Raw genomic sequence first — 16,385 nt, 5'->3', positions numbered from 1 at the left:
TAGGTAGGGGTGAAGTGACTATACATAGATAATAGAATCTATGACTTGTGTGGCTGGAGTCTTTGACAATATTTTGGGCCTTCCTCTGACACCACCGAGTATATAGGTCCTGGATGGCAGGAAGCTTGGCTCCAGGGATGTACTGGGCCGTTTGCACTACCCTCTGTAGCGCCTTACGGTCAGATGCCGAGCAGTTGACATACCAGGCGGTGATGCAACCGGTCAGGATGCTTTCGATGGTGCAGCTGTAGAACCTTTTTTGGGATATGGGGACACATGCCAAGACTTTTCAGTCTCCTGAGGGGAAAAGTTGTTGTTGTGCCCTCTTCACGACTGTCTTGGTATGTTTAGACCATGATAGTTTGTTGGTGATGTGGACACCAAGGAACTTGAAATGCTCGACCCATTCCACTACAGCCCCGTCGATGTGAATGGGGGCCTGTTCATCCCTCCTTTTCCTGTAGTCCACTGTAGTCAGCTCATTTGTCTTGCTCACGTTGAGGTAGAGGTTGTTGTCCTGTCACCACACTGGCAGGTTTCTGACCTCCTCCCTATTGGCTGTCTCATCGTTGTCAGCAACTGCTCGGCCTCTGACCGCAAGGCACTACAGAGGGGCCAAGCTTCCTGCCATCCAGGACATCTATACCAGGCGGTGTCAGAGGAAGGCCCTAAAAATCGCCACAGACTCCAGCCACACCAGTCATAGAATGTTCTCTCTGCTATAGCACGGCAAGCGGTACCGGAGCGCCAAGTTTAGGTCCAAAAGGTTACTTAACAGCAGCTTCTACCCCCAAACCATGACACTGCTGAACAACATCAAATAGCCACCCGGACTATTTCCATTGACACCCTCCTTTGTTTTTACACTGCTGCTACTCTCAATTTATTATCTAAACACAGTCACTTTACCTCGACCTACATGTACTAATGATCTGAATTCCATTGACTAACCTGTGTCCCCACACATTGACTCTGTACCGGTACCCCTGTAAACAGCCTTGTTACTCTTATTTTATTGTTGCTCTTTTATTATTTTGTACTTCAGTTTATTTAGTAAATACTTTCTAACACTTTTTTTCTTCAAACTGCATTGTTGGTTAAAGGGCTTGTAAGTCAGCATTTCACTGTAAGGTCCAGCCACCCAAGTCATAGACTGTTCTCTCTGCTACCGCACGGCAAGTGGTACCGGAAGTCTAGGTCCAAGTCTAGGTCCCTGTTGTATTCGGTGAATGTGACAAATAACATTTGATTTGATTTGATTGGGGGTTCTCTAGTAGCCTGGTTCCCATATCTGTTTGTGCTGTCTTGCCAACTCCTATGGTGATTGACGCATGACAATAATAAGAGATAATGAGAGTTACAGGAGTTGGCAAGACAACACAAACGGATCTGGGACTCATGCTACTTCTCTATCTCTACCACTGCAGGGAGCCTGTTTATTTGTTGTGGTAGGTGTAGTTTGTGCTGTATGGGTCTCCTGGTAATCCATATGTGTTGTGATTGATTCAGACCCGAGCCAGACTTCCTGGAGGCTATCTGCTGGTTCCCCATGGTGTTCTACACAGTGGGCTCCATTGACAAGTAAGAGAATCCTCCTCAGTACCCTGGTGGCATCATCTGCTTTTCACTCCTACTCTACTTCTTTTCCTCTACTGCTAATTCATACTGGAGCAGCTACACACCCTGAAGCTGTATATGGATTGACTTTGTTCTGTACTGTATATCACATCAGTTTGTCCATCCTGATCACCCCTCCCTCTCTCTTTCCCCCTCCCTCTCTCTTTCTCCCTCCCTCTTTCTTTCTCCCTCCCTCTCTCTTTCTCCCTCCCTCTCTCTCTCCCCCTCTCTTTCCACCTCCTCTCTCTTTCTCCCTCCCTCTCTCTTTCTCCCTCCCTCTCTCTCTCTTCCCCCTCCCTCTCTCTCTCTTTCCCCCTCCCCTCTCTCTCTCTTTTCCCCTCCTCCCTCTCTCTTTCCCCCTCCCTCTCTCTCTTTTTCCCCCTCCCTCTCTCTCTCTTTCCCCCCTCCCTCTCTCTTTCTCCCTCCCTCTCTCTTTCCCCCTCCTCTCTCTTTCCCCCTCCCTCTCTCTTTCCCCCTCCCTCTCTCTCCCTCCCTCCCTCTCTCTTTCCCCTCCCTGTCTCTTTCCCCCTCCCTGTCTCTTTCCCCCTCCCTGTCTCTTTTCCTGTCTTTCTCCCCTCCCTCTCTCTTTCCCCCTCCTCCTCTCTTTCCCCCATCCCCCCCTATATATATTTCCCCCTCTCTTTCCCCCTCCCTGTCTCTTTCCCCCTCCACTCTCTCTTTCCCCCTTCCTGTCTCTTTCCACCTCCTGTCTCTTTCTCCTCCCTCTCTCTTCCTCCCTCTCTCTCTTCCCCCTCACTCTCTCTTCCCCCCACCCTCTCTCTTCCCCCTCCCTCTCTCTTTCCCCCTCCCTCTCTCTTTCTCCCTCCCTGTCTCTTTCCCCCTCCCTCTCTTTCCCCCTCCCTCTCTCTTTCCCCCTCCCTGTCTCTTTCTCCCTCCCTCTCTCTTCCTCCCCTCTCTTTCCCCCCTCCTCTCTCTTCCCCCTCCCTCTCTCTTTCCCCCTCCCTCTCTCTTTCTCTTTCCCCCTCCCTCTCTCTCTCTTTCCCCTCCCTCTCTTTCTGCCCTCTCTCTTTCCTCCTCTCTCTCTCTTTCCCCCTCCCTCTCTCTCTCTTTCCCCCTCCCTCCCTCTCTCTTTCCCCCTCCCTCTCTCTTTCCCCCTCCCTCTCTCTCTTTCTCCCTTTCCCCCTCCTCTCTCTCTCTTCCCCCTCCCTCTCTCTTTCCCCCTCCCTCTCTCTTTCCCCCTCCCTGTCTCTTTCTCCCTCCCTCTCTCTCTCCCCCTCCTCTCTCTTTCCCCCTCCCTCTCTCTTTCCCTCCTGTCTCTTTTCTCCCTCTCCTGTCTCTTTCTCCTCTCTCTCTCTTTCTCCCACCTCTCTCTCTCCCCCTCCCCTCTATAAATCTTTCCCTCCTCTCTCTTTCCCCCTCCATCTCTCTTTCCCCCTCCCTCTATAATATATGTAAATTATTTTCTCCCTCCCTCTCTCTCTCTTTTCCCCCTCCCTCTCTCTCTCTTTCCCCCTCCCTCCTCTCTCTCTTTTCCCCTCCTCCCTCTCTCTTTCCCCCTCCCTCTCTCTCTCTTTCCCCCTCCCTCTCTCTCTCTTTCCCCCTCCCTCTCTTTCTCCTCCTCTCTCTTTCCCCCTCCATCTCTCTTTCCCCCTCCCTCTCTCTTTCCCCCTCCCTCTCTCTCCCTCCCTCCCTCTCTCTTTCCCCCTCCCTGTCTCTTTCCCCCTCCCTGTCTCTTTCCCCCTCCCTGTCTCTTTCCCTCCCTGTCTCTTTCTCCTCCCTCTCTCTTTCCCCCTCCCTGTCTCTTTCCCCCTCCCTCTCTCTTTCCCCCTCCCTGTCTCTTTCTCCCTCTCTCTCTCTCTCTTTCTCCCTCTCTCTCTCTTTCTCCTCGCTCTCTCTTTCCCCCTCCCTCTCTCTTTCCCCCTCCTGTCTCTTTTCCCCCTCCCTCTCTTTCCCCCTCCCTGTCTCTATCTCCCTCCCTCTATCTTTCTCCCTCCCTCTCTCTCTCTTTCCCTCTCTCTCTCTTTCCCCCTCCCTCTCTCTCTCTTTCCCCTCCCTCCCTCTCTCTTTCCCCCTCCCTCTCTCTCTCTTTCCCCTCCCTCTCTCCTCTCTTTCCCCCTCCCTCTCTCTTTCTCCCTCCCTCTCTCTTTCCCCCTCCCTCTCTCTTTCTCCCTCTCTCTTTCCCACCCTCTCTCTTTCCCCCTCCTGTCTCTTTCCCCCTCCCTCTCTCTTTCCCCCTTCCTGTCTCTTTCCACCTCCCTGTCTCTTTCTCCCTCCCTCTCTCTTCCTCCCTCTCTCTCTTCCCCCTCCTCTCTCTTCCCCCCCTCTCTCTTCCCCCTCCCTCTCTCTTTCCCCCTCCCTCTCTCTTTCTCCCTCCTGTCTCTTTCCCCCTCCCTCTCTCTTTCCCCCTCCCTCTCTTTCCCCCTCCCTGTCTCTTTCTCCTCCCTCTCTCTTCCTCCTCTCTCTCTTCCCCCTCACTCTCTCTTCCCCCCACCCTCTCTCTTTCCCCCTCCCTCTCTCTTTCTCCCTCCCCTCTCTCTTTTTCTCCCTCCCTCTCTCTCTCCCCCTCTCTTTCCTCCTCCCTCTCTCTTTCTCCCTCCCTCTCTCTTTCTCCCTCCCTCTCTCTCTTTTCCCCCTCCTCTCTCTCTCTTTCCCCTCCCTCCCTCTCTTTCCCCCTCCCTCCCTCTCTTTCCCCTCCCTCTCTCTCTCTTTCCCCCTCCCTCTCTCTCTCTTTCCCCCTCCCTCTCTCTTTCTCCCTCCCTCTCTTTCCCCCTCCATCTCTCTTTCCCCCTCCCTCTCTCTTTCCGCCTCCCTCTCTCTCCCTCCCTCCCTCTCTCTTTCCCCCTCCTGTCTCTTTCCCCCTCCCTGTCTCTTTCCCCTCCCTGTTTCTCCCTTTCTCCCTCCCTCTCCTTTTATCTCTCCCCCTCCTGTCTCTTTCCCCCTCCTTTCTCTTTCCCCTCCCTCTCTCTTTCTCCCTCTCTCTCTCTCTCTTTCTCCCTCTCTCTCTCTTTCCCCCTCCCTCTCTCTTTCTCCCTCCCTCTCTCTTTCCCCCTCCTTTCTCCCTCTTTTTCCCCCACCCTCTCTCTTTCCCCCCTCCTGTCTCTTTCTCCCTCCCTCTCTCTTTCCCCCTCCCTCCTCCCTGTCTCTTTCCCCCTCCCTCTCTTCTCCTCTTTCCCCCTCCTCTCTCTTTCTCCCTCCCTCTCTCTTTCCCCCTCCCTCTCTCTTTCCCTCCCTCTCTCTTTCTCCCTCCCTCTCTCTTTCCCTCCCTCCCTGTCTCTTTCCCCCTCCCTCTCTCTTTCCCCCTCCTGTCTCTTTCCCCTCCTGTCTCTTTCTCCCTCCCTCTCTCTTCCTCCTCTCTCTCTTCCCCCTCCTCTCTCTTCCCCACCCTCTCTCTTCCCCCTCCCTCTCTCTCCCCTCCCTCTCTTTCTCCCTGTCTCTTTCTCCCTCCCTGTCTCTTTCCCCCTCCTCTCTAAATCCCCCTCCCTCTCTAAATCCCCTCCGCTTAAATAATGACTCTGTAAATATATATATATGACGTTAATAAATATATATTTATAATAAATATTTATGCCGAAAAAATTATCCTCATCTTTCCTCCTATCTGACCTCTATAAAAAATAAAATATATATATGTATAAAAATATATATATATAATAACCGCGTAAATAAAAAATATCATAAATAAAAATATGACGTAAATAAATATGTATATATATATATATATGTGCCTCATATATATCTAAAATATGTAAAAAAAATTCCTATGTCTTCTCATCAAATCTGTATCTAACATATTTGTGGCTCTCTTTTCACATCATGTAACATAAAAATATATATATATAGCTTAATAAATATGTATACCTCCCTGTCTCTTTCCCCTCCCTCTCTCTTCCCCTCCCTGTCTCTCTTCCCCCTCCTGTCTCTTTCTCCCTCCCTCTCTCTTTCCCCCTCCCTGTCTCTCTTTCCCCTCCCTCTCTCTTTCCCCCCTCCCTGTCTCTTTCCCCTCCCTCCTCTCTCTCTTTCCCCTCCCTCTCTCTCTCTTTCTTCCTCCCTCTCTTTTTCCTCCTCTCTCTTTCCCCTCCCTCTCTCTTTCTCTCTTTCTCCCACCCTCCCTCTCTTTTTCCCCCTCCTGTCTCTTTCCCCCTCCCTCTCTCTTTCCCCCTCCTCTCTCTTTCCACCTCCCTCTCTCTTCTCCCTCCCTCTCTCCTTCCTCCCTCTCTCCTCTCCCCCTCACTCTCTCCTTGCCTCTCTCTTCCCCCTCACTCTCTCTTCCCCCTCCCCTCTCTTTCTCCCTCCCTCTCTCTTTCCCCCTCCCTCTCTCTTTCTCCCTCCCTGTCTCTTTCCACCTCCCTCTCTCTTTCTCCCTCCCTCTCTCTCTCTTCCTCCCTCTCTCTCTCTTCCTCCCTCTCTCTCTCTTTCCTCCCACCCTCTCTCTTTCCCCCTCCCTCTCTCTTTCTCCCTCCCTCTCTCTTTCTCCCTCCCTACTCTCTCTCCCCCTCTCTCTTTCCACCTCCCTCTCTCTTTCTCCCTCCCTCTCTCTTTCTCCCTCCTCTCTCTCTTTCCCCCTCCCTCTCTCTATTCCCCCTCCATCTATGTCTTACCTCATATATATATCCGCATCCTATATGTCCCCCTCCTCTCTCTTTCCCCCTCTCTCTCCTGTCTCTTTCCCTCCCTCTCTCTCTCTTTCTCCCTCTCCTATATACTCTATCTCTCTCCTCCCTATCCATCTATCTCTCCTCTTTCTTTTTCCTGTCTCTTTCTCTCCTATCTTTCCCCCTCCTCTCTATCTTTCCTCCCTCTCTCTTTCCTCCCTCTCTCTCCCTCCTCCCTCTCTCTTTCCCCCTCCCTCTCTCTCCTCCTGTCTCTTTCCCTCCCTCTCTCTTTTCATATCTCTCTCTCTCTCTTTATCCAATATATATATACCAATAAAAATATGTGCATATGTGCATCTTTATGTGGCTCTCATCTCTTTCTCCTGTCTCTCTCATCCCTTAATGTGCATAAATATCCTATGTCTTAAATATATATGCCCTCCTCTCTCTAAATAATATCTGTCTCTTTCCTCCTCTCCCTCTCTCTTTCCCCTCCTCTCTCTTTCTCCCCTGTCTCCTCCCACCCTCTCTCTTTCCCACCCCTCCTGTCTCTTTCCCCCTCCTGTCTCTTTCCCCTCCTGTCTCTTTCTCCCTCCCTCTCTTTCTTTCCCCCTCCTATCTCTTTCCCCCTCCCTGTCTCTTTCTCCCTCCCTCTCTCTTTCCCCCTCCCTGTCTCTTTCCTCCCTCTCTTTCCCCCTCCTCCTTCCTCCTGTCTCTTTCCCCTCCCTCTCTCTTTCCCCCTCCCTGTCTCTTTCCCTCTCTCTCTTTCCTCTGTCTCTTTCTCCCTCTCTCTCTTTTTCTCCTCCCTCTCTATCTCTTCCCCCTCCTCTCTCTTTCCCCCTCCCTCTCTCCTCTCTCTTCCCCTCCCTCCATCTCTCTCTCTTCCCTCCCTCTCTCTCTCTTTCCCCTCCCTCTCTCTTTCTCCCTCCCTCTCTCTTTCCCCCTCCTCTCTCTTTCCCCCTCCCTCTCTCTTTCCCCTCCTGTCTCTTTCTCCCTCCGTCCTCTGTCTCCCTCTCTCTCTCTTTCCCCCTCCCTCTCTCTTTCCCTCCTCTCTCTCTCCATCCTCTCTCTTTCCCCCTCCCTGTCTCTTTCCCCCTCCCTCTCTCTTTCTCCTCCTGTCTCTTTCCCCTCCCTCTCTCTTTCCCCCTCCCTCTCTCTTTCCCCCTTCCTCTCTCTTTCCCCTCCCTCTCTCTTTTCCCTCCCTCTCTCTTTCTCCCTCCCTCTCTCTTTCCACCCTCCTGTCTCTTTCCTCTCTCCTCTCTCTTTCCCCCTCCCTCTCTCTTTCTCCCTCCCTCTCTCTTTCCACCTCCTATCTCTTTCTCCCTCCTCTCTTTCCCCCTCCATCTCTCTTTCCCCCTCCTCTCTCTTCCTCCCTCCTCTCTCTCCTCCCTCCTCTCTCTTTCCCTCGTCTTCCCTCCTGTCTCTTTCCCTCCCTGTCTCACTCCCTCCCTCCCTCTCTCTTTCCCCCTCCCTGTCTCTTTCCCCCTCCCTCTCTTCCCCTCCTGTCTCTTTCTCCCCCTTCCTCTCTCTTTCCCCCTCCCTCTCATCTTTTCCCTCCTCGCTCTGTCGCCCTCCCTCTCGCTGTCCACCGCCCTGTCGCATTCTGGCGCACAAATAAATATGAAGCAAATAAAATAATAGTCTCGCTAAATATGGCAAACCGCCGCCCACACTCAATCTCCCGCCCTCTCTCTGTCCACCGCCCTGTAACTACTATCGGCAGCCTCCATAATGACAATAAATAAAATATGTAATCCCCTCCATCTCTCTTTCCCCCTCCCTCTCTCTTTCCCCCCTCCCTCTCTCTCTCCCTCCCTCCCTCTCTCTTTCCCCCTCCCTGTCTCTTTCCCCTCTGTCTCTTTTCCCCTCCCCTGTCTCTTTCTCCCTCCCTCTCTCATCCCCCTCCTGTCTCTTTCCCCCTCCTCTCTCTTTCCCCCTCCCTGTCTCTTTCTCCCTCCCTCTCTCTTCCTCCCTCCCTCTCTTCCCCCTCATCTCTCTTCCCCACCTCTCTCTTCCCCCTCCCTCTCATGCTCCCCCTCCCTCTCTGCTGTCTCTCCCTCCTGTCTCATTCCCCCTCCCTCTCTCTTTCCCCCTCCCTCTCTCTTTCCCCTCCTGTCTCTTTTCTCCCTCCCACTCTCTTCCTCCTCACTCTCTTCCCCCTCAACTCTCTCTTCCCCACCCTCTCTCTTTCCCCTCCCTCTCTGCATAAATCACCCTAACCCTCTCTCTGTATCTCCTCCCTCTCTCTCTACCCCCTAAAACTCTGTATCCACCTAAACCTCTCTCTTTCTCCCTCCCTCCTCTCTCTCTCTCCTCCCTCTCTCTCTCTTTCCCCCTCCCTCTCTCTCTCTGCCCCCTCCCTCCCTCTCTCTTTCCCCCTCCCTCCCTCCTACCCCTTCCCCTCCCTCTCTCTCCCCCTCCCCCTCCCACTCCTCCTCTCTCTTTCCCCTCCCTCTCTCCTTCTCCCTCCCTCTCTCTTTCCCCCTCCTCTCTCCCTCCCTCCCTCTCTCTTTCCCCCTCCCTGTCCTCTATCATATTAATGTATAAAAGATGTGAAAAACGTAAATAAAAATATGTATTATTAGCATTGTGAAAAATAAATATGTAATAAAAAATATGTAGTAACGTAAATAATATGTGTGTAATGGCAGTAAAAATATATGTGGCATGCATAGATAATATCAATAAAAATAAAATATATGTGCATAAAAATATGTGCATCATATATGTACATCATGTCTCTATCTTATATATCATCATGTATATATATATATATTTTCTTTTTATATCATATATGTATATATATATATATATATATATATATGCATAAATATATATGTGTATATATATGTGCATCATATAAGCATATATATGTATGCACCATATATGTGCATACTTATTATCACTTGCTCCATATATGTGCATCACTTGATGTGTCCTGTCTCTTTCTCCTCCCTCTCCTCCTTCCTCCTCTCTCTCTTCCCCCCCTCCTCTCTCTTCCCCCACCCTCTCTCTTCCCCCTCCCTCTCCTCTTTCCCCCTCCCTCTCTCTTTCCTTCCCTCCTGTCTCTTTCCCCCTCCCTGTCTATCTTTACCCTCCTCACCTCTCTCACTCCCCCCTCCCTGTCTCTTTCCCCCTCCCTGTCTCTCTGCCTCCCCTCTCTCCATTCCTCCCTCTCTCATCTTCCCCCTCCTCTCTCTTCCCCCCACCTCTCTCTTCCCCCCTCCCTCTCTCTTCCCCCTCCTCTCTCTTTCTCCCTCCCATCTTTCTTTCTCCTCCCGCTCTCTTTCTCCCTCCTCTCTCTCTCTCCCCCTCCTCCTTCCCTCCCTCTCTCTTTCTCCTCCCTCTCTCTTTCTCCCTCCTCTCTCTCTCTTTCCCCCTCCCTCTCTCTCTCTCTTTCCCCCTCCCTCTCTCTCCTCTCTTCCCCTCCCTCCCTCTCTCTGTCCCCCTCCCTCTCTCTCCTCTTCCCCCTCCCTCTCCTCTCTCTTTCCCCCTCCCCCTCTCTCTTTCTCCCTCCCTCTCTCTCTCCCACCACCTATCTCTCTTTCCCCCTCCTCTCTCTTTCCCCCTCCCTCTCTCTCCCCTCCCCTCCCTCTCTCTTTCCCCCTCCCTGTCTCTTCCCCCTCCTAGTCTCTTTCCCCTCCCTGTCTCTTTCTCCCTCCCTCTCTCTTTTCCCCCTCCCTGTCTCTTTCCCCTCCCTCTCTCTTTCCCCCTCCCTGTCTCTTTCTCCCTCTCTCTCTCTCTCTGTCTCCCCTCTCTCTCTCTCGCAATCTCCCTCGCTCACTCATTCCCCCTCCCTCTCTCTCCCCCTCCCTCTCTCTACCTCCCACTCTGTCCCCCGCCCTGTCTCTGTCTCCCTCCCCTCTGTCTTTCTCCCTCCCTCTCCTCTCTCTGTCCCCCTCCCCTCTCGCTCTCTTTCCCCCTCCCTCCACTCTCTCCGTGCCCCCTCCCTCCCTCTCGCATTCCCCCTCCCTCTCTCTCTCGTTCCCCCTCCTCTCTCTCGCATTCCCCCTCCCTCTCTCTATCGCCCTCCCTCTCTGCATTCCCTCCTCTCACATGCTCTCTATCACCCACCCTGCGCTCTGTCCCCCTCACATCTCGTGCCCCCTCCTCTCGCTGTCCCCCTTCCTGTCTCTCGCCGCCCTGATGTCTAACTCTCCCTCTCTTCCTCCTCTCTCTCTTCCCCCCTCACTCCTCTCTTCCCCCACCCTCTCTCTTCCCCCACTCCTCTCTCTCCCCCTCCCTCTCTCTTTTCTCCCTCCCTGTCTCTTTCCCCCTCCCTCTCTCTCTTCCCCCTCCCTGTCTCTTTCCCCCTCCTGTCTCTTTCTCCCTCCCTCTCTCTTCCTCCCTCCTCTCTCTTCCCCCTCACTCCACTCTTCCCCCCACCCTCTCTCTTACCCCTCCTCTCTCTTTCTCCCTCCCTCTCTCTTTCTCCCTCCCTCTCTCTCTCCCCCTCTCTTTCCACCTCCCTCTCTCTTTCTCCCTCCCTCTCTCTTTCTCCTCCCTCTCTCTCTACATCTACCCCACTCCCTCTCTCTCTCTTTCCCCCTCCCTCTCTCTCCTCTTTCCCCCTCCACTCCTCTCTCTCTCCCCCTCCCTCTCTCTCTCTTTCCCCCTCCCTCCTCTCTCTCTTTCCCCCTCCCTCTCTCTTTCTCCCTCCCTCTCTCTTTTTCCCCTCCTTCTCTCTTTCCTCCCTCCCTCTCTCTTTCCCGCTCCCTCTCTCTCCCTCCCCTCCCTCTCTCTTTCCCCCTCCCTGTCTCTTTTTCTCCCCTCCTGTCTCTTTCCCCTCCCTGTCTCTTTCTCCCTCTCTCTCTCTCTCTTTCTCCCCTTCTCTCTCTCTTTCTCCCTCACGCTCTCTCTTTCCCCCTCCCTCTCTCTTTCCCCCTCCCTGTCCTCTCTCCCCCTCCCTCTCTCTTTCCCCCTCCCTGTCTCTTTCTCCCTCCCTCTATCTTTCTCCCTCCTCTCTATCTCTTTCCCCCTCCCTCTCTCTCTCTTTCCCCTCCCTCTCTCTCTCTCTTTCCCCCTCCCTCCCTCCTCTCTTTCCCCTCCCTTTCCCTCTCTCTCTTTCCCCCTCCCTCTCTCTTTCTCCCTCCTCTCTCTGTCCCCCTCCCTCTCTCTTTCTCCCTCTCTCTTTCCCACCACCCTCTCTGCCCTCCCTGTCTCTTTCCCCCTCCCATGTCATCTTTCCCTCCCTGTCTCTCTTCTCTTCCTCCTCTCTCTTTCCCCCTCCCTGTCTCTTTCCCCTCCCTGTCTCTATCTCCCTCCTCTCTCCTTCCCCTCTGTCTCTTTCCCCTCCCTCTCTCTTTCCCCCTCCCTCTCTCTTTCCCCTCCCTGTCTCTTTGCCCTCCCTCTCTCTTTCCCCCCTCCCTGTCTCTTTCCCCCTCCCTCTCTCTTTCCCCCTCCCTGCTCTCTTTCTCCCTCCTCTCTCTTTCTTGCTCCCTCCCTCTCTCTCTCTTTCCCCCTCCCTCTCTCTTTCCCCCTCCCTCCCTCCCTCTCTCTCTACCCCTCCCTCCAGCCATCCTCTCTCTCTTTCCCTCCCTCTCTCCTCTCTTTCCCCCTCCCTCTCTCTTCTCCTCCCTCTCTCTCTTCCCCCTCCTCTCTCTCTTTCCCCTCCACTCTCTGCTTTCCCTCCTGTCTCTTTTCTCCCTCCGTCTCTTTCTCCCTCTCTCTCTCTCTCCCCCTCCTCTCTCTTGCCCCCTCCCTCTCTCTTTCCCCCTCCCTGTCTCTTTCCCCCTCCTCTCTCCTTTCTCCCTCCCTGTCTCTTTCCCCCTCCCTCTCTCTTTCCCCCCTCTCTCTCTTTCCCCCTTCCTCTCTCTTTCCCCCTCCCTCTCTCTTTCCCCCACCCTCCCTCTCTCTCCCTCCCTCCCTCTCTTCCACCTCCTGTCTCTTTCTCCCTCCCTCTCGCACTCCCCCTCCCTCTCTCTTTCTCCCTCCTCTCTCTTTCCACCTCCCTGTCTCTTTCTCCTCCCTCTCTCTTTCCCCCTCCATCTCTCTTTCCCCCTCCCTCTCTCTTTCCCCCTCCCTCTCTCTCCCTCCTCCCTCTCCTCGCCCTCCTGTCTCTTTCCCCCTCCCTGTCTCTTTCCCCTCCCTGTCTCTTTCTCCCTCCCTCTCTCTTTCCCCCTCCCTGTCTCTTTCCCCCTCCCTCTCTCTTTCCTCCCTGTCTCTTTTCCTCTCTCTCTCTCTCATCCTCTCTCTCTCTTTCTCCCTCAACTCTCTTTCCCCTCCTCTCTCTTTCCCCCTCCTCTCTTTCCCCTCCCTCTCTTTCTCCTCCCTGCTCCCTATCTCTCCCTCTATGCTCCCTCCTCTCTCTCTCTTTCCCCTCCCCTCTCTCCTCTCTCTTCCCCCTCTCTCTCTCTCTCTGTCCCTCGCTCCCTCATCTCTGCCCCCTCCCTCTCTCTCTCTTTTCCCTTCCCTCTCTCTCTTTCCCATCTCTCTCTCCTCTTCCCTCCCTCTCTCTCTCTCTTTCCCTCTCTCTTCCTTCCCTCTCTTTCTGCCACACTCTATAACTTACCTCTATATCTCTTTCCCCCTCCCTCTCTCTTTCCCCCTCCTGTCTCTTCCTCCCTGTCTCTTTCTCCCTCCCTCTCTCTTCCTCCCTCTCTCTCTTCCCCCTCCTCTCTCCTTCCCCACCCTCTCTCCTTCCCTCCCTCTCTCTTTCCCCCTCCTCTCTCTTTCTCCCTCCTGTCTCTTTCCCCCTCCTGTCTCTTTCCCCCTCCCTCTCTCTTTCCCCCTCCCTGTCTCTTTCCCCTCCTGTCTCTTTCTCCCTCCCTCTCTCTTCCTCCTCTCTCTCTTCCCCCTCACTCTCTCTTCCCCACCCTCTCTCTTCCCCCTCCCTCTCTATTTCTCCCTCCCTCTCTCTTTCTCCCTCCCCTCTCCTCTTTCTCCTCCTCTCTCTCTTCCTCCTTTCACCTCTCTCTCTTTCTCCCTCCCCTCTCTCTCTCTTTCCCCCTCCCTCTCTCTCTCTGCCTCCTCCCTCTATCTCCTTTCCCCCTCCCTCCCTCTCTCTTTCCCCTCCTCTCTCTCTCTCTTTCCCCTCCCTCTCTCTCTCTTTCCCCCTCCCTCTCTCTTTCTCCCTCCCTCTCTCTTTCCCCTCCCTCTCTCTTTCCCCCTCCCTCTCTCTTTCCCCTCCCTCTCCCTCCCTCCTCTCCTCTCCTCCTACTCTCTCTTTCCCTTCCCTGTCTCTCTTCCCTCCTGTCCTCTTTCTCCCTCCCTCTCTCCTCCCCCCTGTCTCTTTCCCCCTCCCTCTCTCTCTCTTTCCCCCTCCCTCTCTCTTTCTCCTCCCTCTCTCTTTCCCCTCCCTCTCTCTTTCCCTCCTCTCTTTCTCCCACCCTCTCTCTTCCCCCTCCCTGTCTCTTTCCCCTCCCTGTCTCTTTCCCCTCCCTCTCTCTTTCTCCCTCCCTGTCTCTTTCCCCCTCCCTCTCTCTTTCCCCCTCCTCTCTCTCTTTCCCCCTTCCTCTCTCTTTCCCACTCCTCTCTCTCTTCCCTCCCTCTCTTTCTCCCTCCCTCTCTCTTTCCACCTCCTGCTCTCTTTCTCCCTCCCTCTCGCTTTCCCCCTCCCTCTCTCTTTCTCCCTCCCTCTCTCTTTCCACCTCCCTGTCTCTTTCTCCCTCCCTCTCTCTTTCCCCCTCCATCTCTCTTTCCCCCTCCCTCTCTCTTTCCCCCTCCTCTCTCTCTCCCTCCCTCCCTCTCTCTTTCCCCCTCCCTGTCTCTTTCCCCCTCCTGTCTCTTTCCTCCCTGTCTCTTTCTCCCTCCCTCTCTCTTTCCCCTCCCTGTCTCTTTCCCCCTCCCTCTCCTCTTTCCCCTCCCTGTCTCTTTCTCTCCTCTCTCTCTCTCTCTTTCTCCCTCTCTCTCTCTTCTCCCTCGCTCTCTCTTCCCCCTCCCTCTCTCTTTCCCCCTCCCTCTCTCTTTCCCTCCTCTCTCTCTTTCCCCTCCCTGTCTCTATCTCCCTCCCTCTATCTATCTCCCTCCCTCTCTCTCTCTTTCCCCTCCTCTCTCTCTTTTCCCCCTCTCTCTCTCTCTCTTTCCCTCCCTCCCTCTCTCTTTCCCCCTCCCTCTCTCTCTCTTCCCCCTCCCTCTCTCTCTCTTTCCCCTCCCTCTCTCCTTTCTCCCTCCCTCTCTCTTTCCCCCTCCCTCTCTCTTTCTCCTCTCTCTTTCTCCCACCCTCTCTCTTTCCCCCTCCCACTGTCTCTTTCCCCCTCCCTCTCTCTTTCCCCCTCCCTGTCTCTTTCCCCCTCCCTGTCTCTTTCTCCCTCCCTCTCTCTTCCTCCCTCTCTCTCTTCCCCCTCCACTCTCTCTTTCCCCCACCCTCTCTCTTCCCCCTCCCTCTCTCTTTCCCCCTCCTCTCTCTTTCTCCCTCCCTGTCTCTTTCCCCCTCCTGTCTCTTTCCCCCTCCCTTCTCTTCCCCCTCCCTGTCTCTTTCCCCCTCCCTGTCTCTTTCTCCTCCTCTCTCTTCCTCCCTCCTCTCTCTTCCCCCTCATCTCTCTCTTTCCCCACCCTCTCTCTTCCCCCTCCCTCTCTCTTTCTCCCTCCCTCTCTCTTTCTCCTCCCTCTCTCTTTCTCCCTCCCTCTCTCTCCCCCCCTCTCTTTCCACCTCCCTCTCTCTTTCTCCCTCCCTCTCTCTCTTTCCCCCTCCCTCTCTCTCTCTCTTTCCCCCTCCTCTCTCTCTCTTTCCCTCCCTCCCTCTCTCTTTCCCCCTCCCTCTCTCTCTCTCTCCTCTCTCTCTCTTTCCCTCCCTCTCTCTTTCTCCCTCCCTCTCTCTTTCCCCCTCCCTCTCTCTTTCCCCCTCCCTCTCTCTTTCCCCCTCCCTCTCTCTCCCTCCCTCCCTCTCTCTTTCCCCCTCCCTGTCTCTTTCCCCTTCCTGTCTCTATCCCTCCCTGTCTCTTTCTCCTCCCCTCTCTCTTTCCCCCTCCCTGTCTCTTTCCCCCTCCCTCTCTCTCTCTTCCCCCTCCCTCTCTCTTTCCTCCCTCCTCTCTTTCCCCCTCCCTCTCTCTTTCTCCCTCTCTATCTTTCTCCACCCCTCTCTCTTTCCCCCTCCCTGTCTCTTTCCCCCTCCCTGTCTCTTTCCCCTCCCTGTCTCTTTCTCCCTCCCTCTCTCTTTCCCCCTCCCTGTCTCTTTCCCTCCCTGTCTCTTTCTCCCTCCCTCTCTCTTTCCCCCTCCCTGTCTCTTTCCCTCCCTCTCTCTTTCCCCCTCCCTCTCTCTTTCCCTCCCTGTCTCTTTCCCCCTCCCTCTCTCTTTGCCCCTCCCTGTCTCTTTCTCCTCCTCTCTCTCTTTCTCCCTCCCTCTCTGCCTCTCTCTTTCCCCCTCCTCCACTCTCTCTTTACCCCCTCCCTCTCTCTGTCTCCCCCTCCTCTCTCTTTCTACCCTCCCTCTCTTTCCTCTCCCTCTCTCGCCCCTCCCTCTCTCTTTTTCCCATCCTGTCTCTTTCCCCTCCCTCTCTCTTCCCCCTCCTCTCTCTTTCCCTTCCCTCTCTCTTTCCCCCCTCCCTCTCTCTTTCCCCCTCCCTGTCTCTTTTCCCCTCCTGTCTCTTTCTCTCCTCCCCTGTCTCTCTTTCCCCCTCCCTCTCTCTTTCCCCCTCCTCTCTCTTTCCCCCTTCCTCTCTCTTTCCCCCCTCCCTCTCTCTCTTTTCCCTCCTCTCTCTCTTTCTCCCTCCTCAGGCTCTTTCCACCTCCTATCTCTTTCTCCCTCCCTCTCGCTTTCCCCTCCTCTCTCTTTCTCCTCCTCTCTCTTTCCACCTCCTGTCTTTCTCCTCCCTCTGCTTTCCCCCTCCTCTCTCTTTCCCCCTCCCTGTCTCTTTCCCTCCTGTCTCTTTCTCCTCCCTCTCTCTTTCCCCTCCTGGCTCTTTCCCCCTCCCTGTCTCTTTCCCCTCCTGTCTCTTTCTCCCTCTCTCTCTCTCTCTCTTTCCCCTCCTGTCTCTTTCTCTCTCTCTCTTTCCCCTCTCTCTCTCTCTCCTCCTCTCTCTTCCTCTCTGTCCCCCCCCCCTCTTTCCACTCCCTGTCTCTTTCTCCACTCTCTCTCTGTCTCCCTCTCTCTCCTGTCTCTTTCCCCTCCTGTCTCTTTCTCTGTCTCCTCTCTCTCTCTCTCTCTGTCTCTCGCCCCTCTCTGTCTCTTTGTCCTCCTGTCTCTTTCCCTCTCTGTCTCTCTCTCTTTTTCTCCTCTCTGTCTCTCTCTCTGTCTCTCTCTGTCTCTATCTCTGTCTCTCCCGGTAATCTCTTTCT

The 16,385-nt window shown here is 54.5% G+C and overlaps 1 protein-coding gene across 1 annotated transcript in view; it reads left to right on the top strand.

The window, feature by feature from the left end:
* The window catches only part of LOC115127461 (potassium channel subfamily T member 1-like), an 83,281-nt gene that overhangs the window by 65,065 nt on the left and 1,831 nt on the right, over positions 1-16,385 (top strand). The window contains exon 22 of the mRNA XM_065016891.1: positions 1,510-1,581. Within this exon, the coding sequence (XP_064872963.1) occupies positions 1,510-1,581 (72 nt within the window). The remainder of the gene's footprint in view (positions 1-1,509; positions 1,582-16,385) is intronic.

This window comes from Oncorhynchus nerka, unplaced genomic scaffold (assembly GCF_034236695.1).
Source record: "Oncorhynchus nerka isolate Pitt River unplaced genomic scaffold, Oner_Uvic_2.0 unplaced_scaffold_781, whole genome shotgun sequence".
In the NCBI taxonomy this organism is placed as follows: domain Eukaryota; kingdom Metazoa; phylum Chordata; class Actinopteri; order Salmoniformes; family Salmonidae; genus Oncorhynchus; species Oncorhynchus nerka.
The sequence above is the reverse complement of the archived record's forward strand: the minus strand, read 5'-3'. Positions and strand labels throughout refer to the sequence as shown.